The sequence below is a fragment of the Schistocerca piceifrons genome, chromosome 1 (assembly GCF_021461385.2).
Source record: "Schistocerca piceifrons isolate TAMUIC-IGC-003096 chromosome 1, iqSchPice1.1, whole genome shotgun sequence".
In the NCBI taxonomy this organism is placed as follows: Eukaryota; Metazoa; Arthropoda; class Insecta; order Orthoptera; family Acrididae; genus Schistocerca; species Schistocerca piceifrons.
The window spans coordinates 705,891,677-705,908,621 of NC_060138.1; the positions used below are offsets into that span (position 1 = coordinate 705,891,677).

Sequence of the window (16,945 nt, forward strand, 5' to 3'; positions counted from 1 at the left end):
GTTTAACCCTCCGCCATGGAATAAAAGTCCGGAAAGGAGACTGAAATAGATATTTCCCATTGCGAAAAATCTTCTACAGCGAAACTTCGTGTGTTAAATGGAACGTCTTACGGTAAGCAGAGCTAATATCTTAGAAACTTTCCGTGAGAGACTGCATTCTTTGCCAGTATTCTCTCCGGCCCTCAGAAACAGTAATTTAAGTCCAATGGGCTCAAATGGTTCAAATGGCTCTGAGCACTATGGGACTTAACTTCTGAGGTCATCAGTTCCCTATAATTCAGAACTACTTAAACCTAACTAACCTAAGGACATCACACACATCCACGCCCGAGGCAGGATTCGAACCTGCGACAGTAACGGTCACGTTGTTCCAGACTGAAGCGCCTAGAACCGCATGGCCACCCCGGCCGGCGAAGTCCATTGGATATCTGTCTCACTAGAATGATATCTGCGTTTCATTAGATGTTTCGAGAAACAGACCAGTTAATGTTATTGACAGTCCCTATAATTGACAGTCCCTACAAAAATATAAATTCCAGGCTACGTTAGAAACGCCAAGAATACTAAGCAATCACATAAGAACGTTTGTTCCTCAAATTTTTGCCTTGTTTCAGTACAATGCGCATAAATTTCACTTACCACAGAGCTAACGCTTCAACCTCACATTCATTAATTCTCGGAACGTTTCAAACGGGAACCTACCAGCGATAGTAGTCAGATTAATAAACTTGAAAACCAAGTAGAACGTACTTAACACTGTGTCTATGTATAATAAATTTGAATATAATTTGTAGCGAAATATGGAATTTAATGCGACCGATCGTTATTCTACAGATCAGTTCCTGTATAGCTTTCGCCAGAAACTGGTTCTAAAATATAAGTCACCGGTTCGTCTTCGTAGTCAAATGATTGGCGTCTCTGCGCTGGGTGCGGAAGGACCCGGGTTCGCTTCCGGTATCTCCTTGGATATTTAAGAGGTACAGAGATGTGCAGCGCGATCCATGAAGAGCTGGTTGAAATAAGAAGCAGCAACACCAGCAGGATTATCTACTGGCAATAGCGGCTGAAGGGATTGGTGAGATGATGTGATCTCATGGCCCACAATCATAGATCGCTCTTCGTACTTCAGCCGTCAGCCAGCCGGAACACGTCTACGGCCTAATCCATGAGTGGAGATGGTGTATAAGTAATGTAGCATGCCACAGTCTTCATCGTATCGTGATAGAATTGTAATTAGGTACATGTATCAGCAACATGAAGACTGATATGAATTGTGTAGGGATGTACTTGAAGTACGCCTATTACGTTCAATACCACGCCGTTCTTAGACCTGGAGTTCGTTCATTCGTTCGTTCATTCATTCAACCTACTGTCTGGGAATATACAACTCAAAGTAGAAACCTATATATGGAGCAGCTAACGGTATGAGCCACGCAAAGTTCCAGAAGTAATCCTAGACCAAACGTAGATCGAACACAGACCCGTCAAATTTGTGGGCAAACACGTAATTCAGACAGCCATCATGTCTCCCCCCCCCCCCCCCCCCCCCCCATTTACGAAAGGAGCCTGATATGGAAAGTGTAATCAAAGACTTAAGAGTATATGTTGTGATGGTAAACGAGACACTTTAATTTACTAATCTATTGGTTTGATGTTTCAGTGTAGCATTTGCTGTTGTCGTCTTACTTCGAATACCGACAAGCATATGCTTCTATTGCACCTTAAAACAGTAATATTTGTCAGTTCGGTAAAAATGTATTTACGATGTCCGCCGCTGCTCTGTTGCATGCTCTTGTTGGTAAATTGTTTGCGTAATGAATACGAGAAGTGAACATGATGAATCATGTCAGACTTGGGTAACCAGTCACATTGCTCGGAAATAATTCCCTGTGCTTTATAAATGAAGATACTTGCAACAATGTAAGCTGTGCTAGGAGGTCTCAAACTAGCCACAATCTCTGAGATCGTCATTTGTGACAAACTACAGTAAAAGATACAGCGATTCTTATTGGCTACCGTATACTGTCGCCCGATTGGCTACAACTAACCATAACTGCCAGTACCAGCAGGCAACGGAAGAGTTGCGGAGACAGCTCATCTACATCTACATTTATACTCTGCAAGCCACCCAACGGTGTGTGTCGGAGGGCACTTTATGTGCCACTGTCATTACCTCCCTTTCCTGTTCCACTTCCGTATGGTTCGCGGGAAGAATGACTGCCGGAAAGCCTCCGTGCGCGCTCGAATCTCCCTAATTTTACATTCGTGATCTTCTCAGGAGGTATAAGTAGGGGGAAGCAATATATTAGATACCTCATCCAGAAACGCACCCTCTCGAAACCTGGACAGCAAGCTACACCGCGATGCAGAGCGCCTCTCTTGCAGAGTCTGCCACTTGAGTTTGCTAAACATCTCCGTAACGTTATCACGCTTACCAAATAACCCTGTGACGAAACGCGCCGCTCTTCTTTGGATCTTCTGTCTCCTCTGTCAACCCAACCTGGTACGGATCCCACACTGATGAGAAATACTCAAGTAAAGGTCGAACTGGTGTTTTGTAAGCCACCTCCTTTGTTGATGGACTACATTTCCTAAGGACTCTCCCAATGAACCTCAACCTGGCACCCGCCTTACCAACAATTAATTTTATATGATCATTCCACTTCAAATCGTTCCGTACGCATACTCCCAGATATTTTACAGAAGTAACTGCTACCAGTGTTTGTTCCGATATCATATAACCATACAATAAAGGATCCTTCTTTCTATGTATTCGCAATACATTACATTTGTCTATGTTAAGGGTCAGTTGCCACTCACTGCACCAAGTGCCTATCCGCTGCAGATCTTCCTGCATCTTCCTGCATTTCGCTGCAATTTTTTAATGCTGCAACTTCTCTACATACTACAGCATCATCCGCGAAAAGTCGCATGGAACTTCAGACACTGCCTACTACGTCATTTATATATATTGTGAAAAGCAATGGTCCCATAACACTCCCCTGTGGTACGCCAGAGGTTACTCTGACGTATGTAGACGTCTCTCCATTGAGAACAACATGCTGTGTTCTGTTTGCCAAAAACTCTTCAATCCAGCCACACAGCTGGTCTGATATTCCGTAGACTCTTACTTTGTTTATCAGGCGACAGTGCGGAACTGTATCGAACACCTTCCGGAAGTCAAGAAAAATAGCATCTACCTGGGAGCCTGTATCTAATATTTTATGGGTCTCATGAAAAAATAAAGCGAGTTGGAGTCACGAATGATGGCGGCGGAGTTTAGGCTTGTTCTGCGCACCTACGTCGCTTTTGCTGCGATAGACAGTGAACGTTCAGTATGTTCTGAGCCCTCAGCTATGAATTCCGTAGTTAATGAGAGCATTAAACGTGATCGTAGCGAGTTGTTTAGTGAATTTCTATTCGATTTGTAGCGAGTTATCGCTGATGGTGGTGACAAATTCTGCGTAAGTAAGCGAGAAATAAAATTTGCTGGATATACGTTTTCTTCAAGCGGAAAAGACATGCATGCGCGTATCGCAACTGAAGCTTGGAATCGTCATCAATTCAATCCCCGTCCGTGACTCGGTATGTCCGAACCTACATCGTTCGTGGATTGGACTACAGTGCATATTAGTTCTCCGTTCTGTTACTGCGAGTTTTAGTAACTTTCGAAACCGTTACAGTAACCATTGTTCTCATAAGTAGTCATGTCGTCTTAATTTCTGCTTCCTAATGGTGAAACTACTAGCTTCTGCAAATTTGAACTGAGAGCTTCACTGTGAAGTGTCTGAAGTGAGGAGGTGGACTGGCGGCACTGAGGCGTAAGGTTTCAGATGATTGTGACGAGTGGAGGCGGCGTAGTGGTGAAGACGCAGACCTCGTATCTCGGAAGGACGGCGGTTCAAATACCCGTCTGGCCATCAGGATTAAAGTTTATCGTGAATTACCTAAGTCGCTTTAGGCGAACGTCGGGATTGTTCCCTTGAAAGGTCTAGGCAGATATGTCTCACTGTACTTTCCCATATCTTCGTCAACGGGACTTTAAACAGCAAACTTCCTTCATTCCTCAAGTGAAGAGCGCAATCTGTAGTCCAATGGCCGTGAGAGGCAGGAAGCCGTGTTAAAGTCGGGGCGCGCTGTACAGGTTCAGCTTACAAAGCGGCCGTGCATACTCGTAATTACCGATGTTTTTCATATTTATATTTCATTCTTGGGCTTGGGCAGAAATGAAAGTGGCAACAGTGGGAGCTCCAATAGCCAACCGTTTAAACAAAACAGCATTTCTGGTACGTGTCGGCCGGGAAACTCTGTTTTCAGTTTTTAAATTACTTGCACTCCAAATAAACCGAAATACTGTACAATATGTAGTATTTATTAATATGTTCATAAAAGGCATGAAAAGAAAAGGCAAAGCAAATTTCGGGATTGGAAATACATTCCAGGGAAGGACTGTAAGGCGTATCCGAGGGCTTCGTATATGAAATTCTATTATTTTGTTATTTTTCAGTTTATGATCTGCACGTGCTCGTGTGATACTCATCGTACAAAGAATGGAAACAATTTTCTCGGCATCTTGCACACATTATAAATACCACATTTTTACAATATGTGATTGTTTTACTCTTTCGATATAAAAATAAACTTCATTTACATTCACGGAAGGTTCGCTCTTACCGCACAGTTTGGAAGAAAACCAAGCGTAACGGATCATTCTGCCAAGTGTTGGCGAGGATGATATACATTGGTCTGTATTTTGATCTCTCTCTATGAAATAAGACTAGTTTTGGAGATTTTCAGCCGTCCGCTGTGGCCGAGCGGTTCTAGGCGCTTCAGTCCGGAACCGCGCGACCGCTACGGTCGCGGGTTCGAATCCTGCCTCGGGCATGGATGTGTGTGATGTCCTTAGGTTAGTTAGGTTTAAGTAGTCCTAAGTCTAGGGGACTGATGACCTCAGATGTTAAGTCCTATAGTGTTTAGAGCCATTTGAACGATTTTGAAGGTTTTCGATGAGTTCTTTGACTGACGATAAAAATAGGCATTGCTCTTGTGGAGTGCGTTTGGGGGATACATTTTAATACATGATGGTAATCCTGATTCATACTGAGAAGTCTCGCCGTTTAGTTGTGAATGTGTGCGCCTTCACCGCTAGTCAGTTAACAGAAGAAATTTGTTGCACTGCACACGAGTCACAAAATTTTTGAATGTCTTTCACGTTTTCCGTATTTTGGCTAATTGATGAGGTTATTTTCCATATTTTTCCGCGTTCTCATCCACTGTGTTAAGAAATGTCTGTCGAAAAGGGCCAATACTACCTTGTAGACTGTCAGGGAAAAATATTCAGACAGGGATGTAGCGTATTGCGGTGTAAACGAGTGGGTTGTACCTTCATATTTCAGTTTATATGTTGTGTAAATAACGAAAGAATTGAAAACACACAAATATCCGTATAGGGACTCGACCCCCATGACCCTCGATTACCGTTCGGTAGTCCTTCCGCTACCTGTAGACTACGCTAATGGAAATGTCTCATGCCGCACCTCCGATCCGCGCAAACATGCTATCTTTTTTCTGAAGGCTTGGCCATTTGGAGCTTTCACTTACGTGTCTCACATTTCTGGCCAGGCCCTGTATATTACGTAAGTTTGGACGAAAACAGATGACGAATAGGCCCGGTCCTCTTGTAAGCACGAATGTTCATTGGAAAACGTAGGATACTACTCCACAGACCAAAACTCGAAATTTCAGTGACTATGAATCTCATCAAATTAGGACATTTGTCAGAACATCAATATTTGTAGTTTTATTGTTGCAGTTTCGCTGAATGAAGCTTATGAAAACAGTGCACCCACTTTAATCTGATCGTTATACTCCCTAATTTCGGTTAATTAGGATTGTCTTAGTACAGTATCTGTACAGTATTTGATACTCTAGATGTAATAGCGGTAACGGTCTACGACGAGAACCATTCAATTTAAATTCATCCAACCTTTACACACGGATATTGGCTAGGTGTCAGTTAACACGTTGATATTGAGAAGTTGATATTGAGATGTACACTACTTCTTGCTTCCGTTTGATGCGAGTGTTTAATGACATCAAAGGAGGTGGTGTTGCTGTCATTGGACAAAAAGAGGCACCAAATGGTATGCATAAAGGGGAATGGTTGCAAAACATCCGGGTGAATTTGGTGCTGAGACATTTGCATAGATCCAGGATGTTCAGACATAGAAACGTAAATGACTGGCTGCGAAATGACAATGACGGTATGACTTATAAAGGAGCAGTTATCACCATTTGTTTGTCTGCAAGCAATGACGGTAGTAATGATGTATTAACTGAACGAAGCGTGCCCTCAATCCGAAGACATTGCGGCACATACAGAGGTAATAACGCAGCTGGACAAAACAATAGCTTACTTGGAGTGCTAGGCGGAAACTATTTCAGCCGGAACGCCTACGTGATTCTGCTGTTCATAAACGACGATAAGCTTCTGGCTCAAGAGACTTGAAGATTATTTCAGCGTACAAAACTGTCTCATTTCAAAACCTGAGCAACATTTGCATGAAATTAATGTATAATTTGTATCTTTCAGTACGAGGGTGTATCAAAAAGTAATGCATCCTGTGCCATAAAAATTTTTTAGACATACGAAAGCGGAATTTGTGCATATCATAGCCTGAACTATTCTCTATACAACATTACCATTCAACATAGTCACCATGCATTTGTACACATTTACGCCATCGCTGAACATTGGCATATTACTCAGTGTGGAAAGATTCAGAATTTTGCTTCTTGACGCACGATTTTAAAACTATTTTAACCTGAAAGAGAACTGTATGCTTACTGATTCAGAGACGCAAACAGGTAGTAGTCAAACGGGGCCAAGTCAGGGCTGTAAGGTGCATGAGGCACAACAGACTATCCCATTTTTGCAGTCGCTTGGTTTATGAAAAATGACATGTGAAGGTGTGCATTATTGTGACGAAATTTGATGGCACAACGTCTTTTACTGGTCTCTTCTAACTGCGTTTTCAGTTTTCTAAAGTGTGGGTACAGAGGTTTCGCTGTTGATTCTGAACTTCAAAAATGGTTTAAATGGCTCTGAGCATTATGGGACTTAACATCTGTGGTCATCAGTCCCCTAGAACTTAGAACTACTTAAACCTAACTAACCTAAGGACATCACACACATCCATGCCCGAGGCAGGATTCGAACCTGCGACCGTAGCGGTCACGCAGTTCCAGACTGAAGCGCCTAGAACCGCACGGCCAAACCGGCAGGCGATTCTGAACTCTAGCACGTCTGCCCACTTCAATTCATCAGCATATCCTGCATTGATACTTTGGTCATCTTTAAAGTAACGGGTCAAGAATCAAAACTCTGAATTTTTCCTAACTGGTTTTGCTGTCTGAGTTCAACGAAGGCGCAAGAATGCACAAATGCGTGGTGATTAAGTTGAACGGTAGTGTTGTGTAGAGAACAGTTCAGCCTATGATCTGTTCAAATTTCTGACAAAGCAGCATTGCGTTTTGATACACCCTCGAGAAAATAACCAACTTCGCTTTACTTTCTCTGCCCTTCCGGATTATGCGGATTTTCAGTTATCTCGATGACCTACAGTCCCATCTGATACGGATAACAGAGGTTACGCTTTACTGTGACAAACCACAGTGACTTTTAATTATTAAGTAGCTTATCTGAGCAAAGCGTCTTCATGCGTTAGATAGAGGGTAAACTGCGATAAAAGTGCATTTGTCACGTAACTAGAAGACTGCAGAAAAAAAGGCTTTGACCTGTTTTATACATAACATGACGCTTTCAGATAGAGGCGTGGTAGGAGGCAGCTATCTTTTGTAGGGTCGTGTGTGCAATTGGCCGTGAGTGAGGGCGTTAATAACACAGCGTGGCGCGCCAAGCCGAGCGAGCAGAGATGCGCCAGGTCAGCGCGTCTCGTTTCCGCCCCGACACCCACAGCGTCACCAGCCAACAGCCTAACGTCCGTCGCCCCGGACTCGGTCCCATCTCTTCGGCCAGCCTATTCTGACACCTGTCAATACGAGCTGAGGAGGATGTACTGAAGTGTTGAATCTCCGACGACCTCGAATTGCAACATATGTAGTTAGAAGAAAAAACAAATTTTAAGACTCGTTAGATTTCCGATCCAATGGAGCTTACAAAGGGAGCATATAGAACGGCAGTCTCCTATTGTGTGCCGGCCGAAGTGGCCGTGCGGTTAAAGGCGCTGCAGTCTGAAACCGCAAGACCGCTACGGTCGCAGGTTCGAATCCTGCCTCGGACATCGATGTTTGTGATGTCCTTAGGTTAGTTAGGTTTAACTAGTTCTAAGTTCTAGGGGACTAATGACCTCAGCAGTTGAGTCCCATAGTGCTCAGAGCCATTTGAACCATTTTCTCCTATTGTCTCCGAAGTTGTACAATTTAAACCTCAGTCTTGAAACTCGCTAGGTGCAACTTTATTGTACTTTCGTTTATTTTCCACATGGAAACATTAATTGACTAGTGTTAAATAAAATAAGATCTTTTTATTTTTAAGTACTAATCATACGAAAAATGTCACTACTCCCCAATAAAATACGATACAATAATGAGAAACCTCACAAAACACTCATTTCTATAAATTTAATACTACCGGGTGAGCAAATAGCCAGTATAAATTTGAAAACTTAATAAACCACGGAATAATGTAGATAGAGGTAAAAATTGACACACATGCTTGGAATGACATGGGGTTTTATTAGAACCAAAAAAAAGACACCGCTTATTGCTAGACGCGTGAAAGATCTCTTGCGCGCGTCGTTTTGTGATGATCGTGTGCTCAGCCGCCACTTTCGTCATGCTTGGCCTCCTAGGTCCCCAGATCTCAGTCCGTGCGATTATTGGCTTTGGTGTTACCTGAAGTCGCAAGTGTATCGTGATCGACCGACATCTCTAGGGATGCTGAAAGAAAACATCCGCCGCCAATGCCTCACCATAACTACGGACATGCTTTACAGTGCTGTTCACAACATTATTCCTCGACTACAGCTATTGTTGAGGAATGATGGTGGACATATTGAGCATTTCCTGTAAAGATCATCTTCTTTGCTTTGCCTTACTTGGTTATGATAATTATTGCTATTCTGATCATTTGAAGCGCCATCTGTCTGACATTTTTTGAACGTTTGTATTTTTTTTTTTTTTTTTGTTCTAATAAAATCCCATGTCATTCCAAGCACGTGTGTCAATTTGTACCTCTCTATCTACATTATTCCGTGATTTATTCAGTTTTCAAATTTATACAGAGTTTTTGATCACCCAGTATTATCGATATTTTTATTTATCAGTAAGGCAAATGAAATCGTAGTTCATTTTCATTCGATCAGTTATTAAAAATTATGTTTCTATATCGTTAATTAATGTAGCGTCCTCGTCGCCACAGTAGTCTTATACCAAGGGAGCAAGTTTAGGCCATCATTCCTCAACAATAGCTGTAGTCGAGGAATAATGTTGTGAACAGCACTGTAAAGCATGTCCGGAGTTATGGTGAGGCATTGGCGGCGGATGTTGTCTTTCAGCATCCCTAGAGATGTAGCGCGAAGATCGGTAGTAGATGCTAGCGACCGGTGTGCTAGCGACAACTTACGCCAGCACAATTATCGTTTACATTTGAAAATACTGAAATAAAAGCTAAGAAATAGGAGTTGCATCTCGGTAAATTTAAACCAGCGACTTCAGGATTACAAGGCTCTTACGTTACCAGAGACTATGTTGATAAATTAAAAATGTTTGTGCTTAACAGTGCACGGATGTATTCTAATATTTAAAGGCAATTTTCTCGAGTGTCTTCTACGTAGAACTACGCAGAACTACGTCCTGCTGCTTTAGGATATTGATATTTGGAGACAAGCATGGAAAAAAACGCACTACTAAAGACTGGGAAACTTCAACCATTGACGGACATGTTAAGCAGACGCAACATACTCATGCTAGTGCTTCAGGCAGCCAGATGTGTTGATGAGAAACGCATTTTAATCAAAGGGGTACCGGATTTATAAAGAATAAAGTCGCCATGCTTGGAACAGCTTCCATGGTCAAACGGACGAATTTTGCGTCCCCATCGAAGCGAACATCACTTCTCTCGTTTAGATCAGCAAACAAGGGCTATACCATCATAAATGCGCATGCACCTACCAACAACAGAAAAAAATCCAAAAAAGTCAATTTTGAGAGACACTAGAACATGAGACATCAGAAATATCAAAGTACCACGTAAAACTACTCGTAGACCTCAACCCATAGATAAACAGAGAAGAGACATAAGAGGCAAAAGTAGCGAATTTTCCTGCACACAAACGCAGCAGTAAGAAAACTAGAAAGACGACGTGGTCTCTCGTAACAAACATTTAGGCTTATATCAACTGAATCCCGTGGCAATAACCAAACAAAATCATAGAGAAATCATGAACGTACGATTCAGAAGAGGACTGGGTATAGATTTGGACCACTTTTTAACAGAAATCAAAGCCAAATTTCAACCTAGAAGACCAAACCCCAAAATTAAAAAAGTACACGGAATTGACACGAAAGTTCTGTCAGAGAACAGGAACGAATTTGTTAAAAAGTTTCACGCAAAAATGATAAACTGCGACGAAATCAGAGAAGCAATGATAGAAACTGTGAAAGAACTAGAACAACCACGCAGAAGGAAGAAACAAAGGTGGCTGAATAAGATATGTGACGAAGCAATAGGGTATAGAGCAACTGCTTTGAAAAAACGGAATTCCTGTAAAAAAACAAAAGAAAATGGAAGACATTCACTTAGATCAGAAATCAGATATCAAAAATTATTCTAACAGAGAGAAAGAGATACAAATTTCAGACAGAACACCACTAAGGACGTCTATAAAGTTTCCAAATAAGACATAACAGGTTACAAGCCGATGAGTCAACACTTCAAAGATTCAACAAGCATAGTGGTTACCCAACGACAAAGACAATTGTGAGTTACTAGCAAAATGTTCCAAAAATCTTCTAAACTGCGAGGGACCAACACAGACTAATTTTCAGACAGCCTCAAAAGGAAAACCCACCTTCAGAACCACTACCACTGCATCAAATCGAACAATACAGTGGCCAGCTGAAAAACAGAGCGCCAGATGAAGACAGCATGCAAGGTGAGACGTGGAAAGTGGGAGGGAAGCGGGTAGGTGAGAACATTTATGAGGTTATTAAAGATGCTAAGAGAAAGAAAAATGTCGGGCGACAGGAAACGAAGCATAATCCATCCGCTACATAAGAAGGGTGACAGGATAGACACCAATTATGTCACTACTTCCAGTCACCTACAAAATTATGTCCAAAGTTCTACTGCATAAGACAGATCAAGTAGAACCCACAATTGGCGAGTGTCAACAGGATACAGAAAAAATAGATCGTGCCCCGCGCAAAATTTTAACTTGAACAATGCGGAACTTCAATACAGTCGTTACATTCATCGATTTCAAAAAATCGTACGATTCGGTGGATAGACAGTATTCCTAACACTGGAAGGAGCAGATATCGACAAAACCACCAGACAATTAGTCGAACAGACACTGAAAGACACAATTTCAAAAATTAAATTTCCAGTAGAAGTTTCTGAACCCTTCATAGTAAACACAGGTGTTTGGCAGGGCGATGGGCTCTCACCGATTCTCCTCAATCTGGTCTTAGACAAGGTCTTCAGAGAGTGGGATGAAGAACTAAAAGAGAAAAACATTGCAGGAATCCGTCTAGGAAAAGGAAGAGGAAGATTTAAGGTGAAAAGTCTCGCTTTTGCTTGCGATATTGCAGTAAGTTCTAAAGACAAAACAGATGCAAAGATAATGATTAGAAACAGTTCACAAAACTGCAACTAAAAACGGATTACTAATATCATATGAGAAAGCGGAATACATTGAACATACACACATCAGAGAAAAACATATACGAACGCAACACGGAAACATCAGAAGAGTTGACAAGTTTAAATATTTGGGAGAATGGATTCAATCAGATGGGTTAGATAACACCACAAGTAAGGAAAGATTGAAGAAAATGGAATTAACATACAAACTCATCAAAAATCGATATAATATACGATCAGTCTCATTCCAGGCAAAAATTAAACAGTACGCAGCAGTAATCAAACCAGGAGCACTTTACGGTTCCGAATGTCTAACTCTTAATAAAAGAGGCGAACAAGAACTGGAAAAGAAAGAAAGGAAAATATCCAGAAAAATTGTAGGACCACAAGAGAACGAAGATAACTGGACGAAGAGGAGAAATGATCTATATAGGAAAAATTCTCAAACACACAGTTAGAAAGTGGAAATTAAAATTTTACGGTTATTTGTACAGAATGAATGACAATAGGCTAACGAAAAAATTTTTAATTTCCAAGTTAAAAAACACCACGGAATGGCTGGAAGAGACAGGAAAAGAATTGAGAAAGCGTCACAGAAAACACCATACACAACAGGAAAAGTTTCAGGCTACTGATGAATACTACGAAGTTTCCTGCCCAACAACGAAATTAACAACTTAGGAGAGTGATGTCAAATGGACAGAGGCAGGCCATCAGCCAACGCATGAAGTTGTTCTGAGAAGATAAAAAGAAAAAGCTTGCATCTTTGTCTTTGGTTCTAAGCGGTCTAAATTACCGGATTGTCGGATAAAACGAAAAAAGCCTGCTGTGCTGCGTTTAGGATGCTGCGTTTAGGATGCTGTGTTAAACCGAAAGCATTGTTCGCCACTAAGAAATAGAGAAAATACTTGACACGAGAACATCGCAGGGTTTTCATGACACCAACCTGGTTCGTAAAGGAAAGTGTAGAAGAACGCGCGGTTGAAGCCGAGGCGTTACGCCTGATTTGCGGTGCCTGCCTGTAACACGCCGCTGCCGTGTTGGTTGCCTACCTCCGCGTTGCGGGTGACATCGCGACGATCAGATGCAGCTGCTTCAGCAGAAACTTAACAAGTAATGGCTTGCATGTACCCCATGCAGGGATTCTGGGGACATGAACTAGATTGGTAAAGTCTGAAAATTTTGACAAAACACACGTGTCGCCGTTGCCAAGAGCGAAAGCAAGGGCAACGCTAACGAGTTCACGTAAATACACTATTCCGTAGTATGAAAGCAGTTTTGTAATTCATGCTGATTGGGTTATGATATGTTGTGTGAAATTTGGGTAATAGGCGTCAGTAATAAAAGTATTTTGGAAACATAAAAGTATTTTGAATTCGACGGTGTTAAACGCGAGAACGACTTTCTCTGCAGTCTGCGTGTAGACTGAAGAGCGGACGGGTGAGTTCACGTTCTCTATCCCACTATATCACAAGTAACACCTGCAGCCTGTTTCACCGTTCCGCAGATGAAGCACAATATGCAGACACGCCAGCGAGTGTTCGGTTTCACCTGAGTACGTCAACATTAAACAGAATTCATAAATTAATAACGAAAGAAACGCTGGACGACAGGATCGACTTAAATCATTCAACGCTGCACTGTACTGCTACACGGGAACCTGATTATTAGTCATCCTGTACGACAGTTGTAGCGTTCTTCTGAGGAAGACAGCTTCCTCCACCACAAGCACTGCTTTTCCTTCAGTTTACGGAGAGACTATACGATATATTTAATCCACGTGTTGTCATCAGCCTCTTCGTACTTATTAAACGTTCAAGAATGAAGGGTGCAGTTTAAAAAAGCGCTTCGGATGGCAGTGTTTGCTCCGTTGTTGCATCCATCAGCTGCCCTCACACACCACCACCACCACCTCATTGTTATTCCTCTGTTACTCGAACTTATGAATTGATCTACTGAAGAATAAGATATTGCGAACATAATGGAGGAAATGTTTCTGTTCGTGACCTGTCCTGATCAAAGAAAGCTCCGAGATCTGTGGTCTGTTAGTGGGAAAGTGAACGTGCACCGGAGTGAAATACGTAAGGAAAGCATTCTGTCATAACTGGTTGAGCTCTAGATATTCAGCAAACGGTAAACAGACTTACGCAAAGCTAAGGTACGTTGTAAATCTACTAAGCTTTCTACAGCCTCCACAAAACTCGATTCCCTGGCCATTTTTCTTCTAGCTATTTGATTTGAGGACCGTGATTACTCTGCATAAAACAGAAAAGGCACGCGCGTTTGTGTATCAGATATGTTCGACATTTCCTCCAGGGAGTGGGGTTTCCGATGTACACTTAAATATTACGCTGCACTAAGGGAAACTACAGGTTAATTAATCAGATAGCCGTGTACATTAACATAAGTTTCACTGTTTTACTTATTTTGTAGAGTTTGGTCACACAGCTGCCTAACGGAAAAGACTTCCTTTTGCCCACGTACATTGATAATATCGGTGACTCCCTTTCAGTAGTTGTCTAAGACGTTGGTTTGATTTGTTGAATCTCGATAGTATCTATTGGTGTGACTACCAACAGTCTACGTTTAGAAAGTTTGTTGTATAAGCCTGTTTCAGTACAGTGTATTGTGCCATCATCTTTACCCAAACAAAAAACTGAATCACTTTGCTTGATGGCTGTAAGATACTCATCACTAATGAATTTATTATACTTTTAATAGGTATAAAAATGACTCCAGTACTACTGATTGCGTAAAGAAAGTTATAAATTATCAAATATTACACTGCGAAAATGTTACAATGTATTACATATTAAAATTGTGTTTTTGTTGGGGTCCACAGCCTCAACGTGTTTCGAGAATGAAAACGTGGTCCAAGTAGGCTGTATTATTTTTGTTTTCCGTGCAATAGGCCAGTTTCATACGAGGGTCATTTTCAAGCACGTTGGGATGACTGCAGCTTACAGACACTTCTTTCTGAATCGGACACATTCGTTCAACCTTACCATTTTTGCGAACGTCCGTTGATAGTATATAATTTTACCCCATTCCATACCTGACAAACGTTAAATAATTTAAGTATTTACATTGTCCATTAGATATTGGAATTAAGGATGGAAATAATGATGTAGAAGTGTCAATCAGTTCCTCATTAAAAATCTTGACTCTTTGACTCTCTAAACAGTTTACCCACACGAACTGTCAAGGTTTGGGACGCAAAATTAAGCAAACAGCTAAAGCATAACTATACTTCATATTACCCCTAATGTGTACTGATTAGATGGAAATTACTTTCACCGATCCCCACCGTTTGCATACGATTGCACAATATACTACAAATAATTATTCTATGTAAGTATAGTTTTCCTTTTATAAAGCGTTGTAAAATTCAGAATGAAATTTTCTCCCTGCAGCGGAGTATGCGCTGATATGAAACTTCCTGGCAGATTAAAACTATGTGCCGGACCGAGACTCGAATTCAGGACCTTTGCCTTTCGCGCACAAGTGTTCTGCCATCTGAGCTACCCAAGCATGACTCGCGACCCGTCTTCGATGGACGAGTCGTGAATCTTGCTTGGGTAGCTCAGATGGTAGATCACTTTCCCGCGAATGACAAAGGTCCCAAGTTCGTGTCTCGGTCTGGCACACTGTTGTAAAATGCATTGCTGATCATTTCTTGTAACGGAGGGTAGTTGCCAATAATAGGTAATTTCCTGTGATCATCATTTCGTTCTAATTCGTTATTTTTAAAGGATTTTTAAAACTTTCCTTGTTTGTATAGTGGAAATGTGTTATGACTGAGTACCGGAAAAAATGCTATTTCACTTTTGTGTTGAAGTTGTTGTTATTATTCCGTCTTTTAATTGCACGCTTTATGCCTTTCCTGCATTTAATTTCTTTCGTTCGTTTTATTAAGAAAATAGTAAAACTGTGTTGAAAACTGTGGGACGAAAACAGAGGCTTAGTTGCAGATTAAACAAATAACAGGCTTCGGCTTATTAATAGGATACTGGAAAACTGCGGTTGGCCTGAGACTGCTTAAACAACACTTGCTCCACCTGGACCAGAATACTGGTCATGTATGTGTCATCACAAGAGGATGAACAGGCGACATCGAGCAGTATCTGAGGAGGGACAGCGGAAATGGCCTTCAGCTTAGTTGACTCGCTAAAGAGTAGAACAGTTACGCTGAACAATGGCCAAAACTTTAAGAAACATGCATAGAAACACGCGAAAACGTACTAGAAAACTCAACAAGCAGTGTGCAGGGCGGATTCTAGCTTTCCTGTCACCATCCTCCACAATCATATACGTGACATACCCATTAAAGTGAATGGTAAACTTACGAAACTTACACTAACAGCAGATGTACACAAGCAAGCATTCGTGGAATAAGTTCTACCTTTAGCCATTGACTGGCATTGGCTTTCCAGAGTGTTAATGTAGATATAGTGTCTGTATTTTAGTAACACGTCGGCAGCGTTAGAGGGAATGTTTTGTACTTTGAAAGTGTGTGTGTGTGTGTGTGTGTGTGTGTGTGTGTGTGGTGTGTGTGTGTGTGTGTGTGTGTGTGTGTGTGTGTGGAATGCAGCGGGATCTGACTGAGTGCTGTCCGCAGGCAGAGGTCGGGGCGCCCGATGTGCTGGACGCAGCGATGGTCGCCGGCGGCGCATGCGCTCTGCAGCATCGCCTACATCTGCGCGGGCGCCGTGCAGCTGGTGGCCGGCGTCTTCTTCCTCATCTCGCTGCCCGTCTTCAAGCTGGGCTCCAACATCTGGACCGGCGCCTGGGTGAGTCCCTGCTCCTCTCCCGCTTCAAACGCTCATATAACTGTCTCTCTGAAAAGAATGTTGCTATGGTCAGGCACGGGACGCCGTTTAGTCATCACTACCGAATCAACACGAATGTACAAGAGTTACCAGTCGCTTAGGTAAATGACCGTTGTACCCGTCGTCGTTATGCTTTCTCGAAACTGAGAGACGCATGGTTGTTTAGCGCAAGAAGTCTTTGGTCCAAACTGCAGAGCAGGTGCCATTAGGAGTACGCTGATCAAATAGC

At 42.0% G+C, this 16,945-nt stretch overlaps 1 protein-coding gene across 2 annotated transcripts in view; it reads left to right on the forward strand.

The window, feature by feature from the left end:
- The window catches only part of LOC124710579 (adenomatous polyposis coli protein-like), a 490,408-nt gene that overhangs the window by 271,791 nt on the left and 201,672 nt on the right, over positions 1-16,945 (forward strand). For both annotated transcript variants that reach the window (XM_047240936.1, XM_047240937.1), the window contains exon 2: positions 16,506-16,677. In XM_047240936.1, coding sequence (XP_047096892.1) covers positions 16,525-16,677 — 153 coding nt within the window. In that variant the 5' untranslated portion in view covers positions 16,506-16,524. The remainder of the gene's footprint in view (positions 1-16,505; positions 16,678-16,945) is intronic.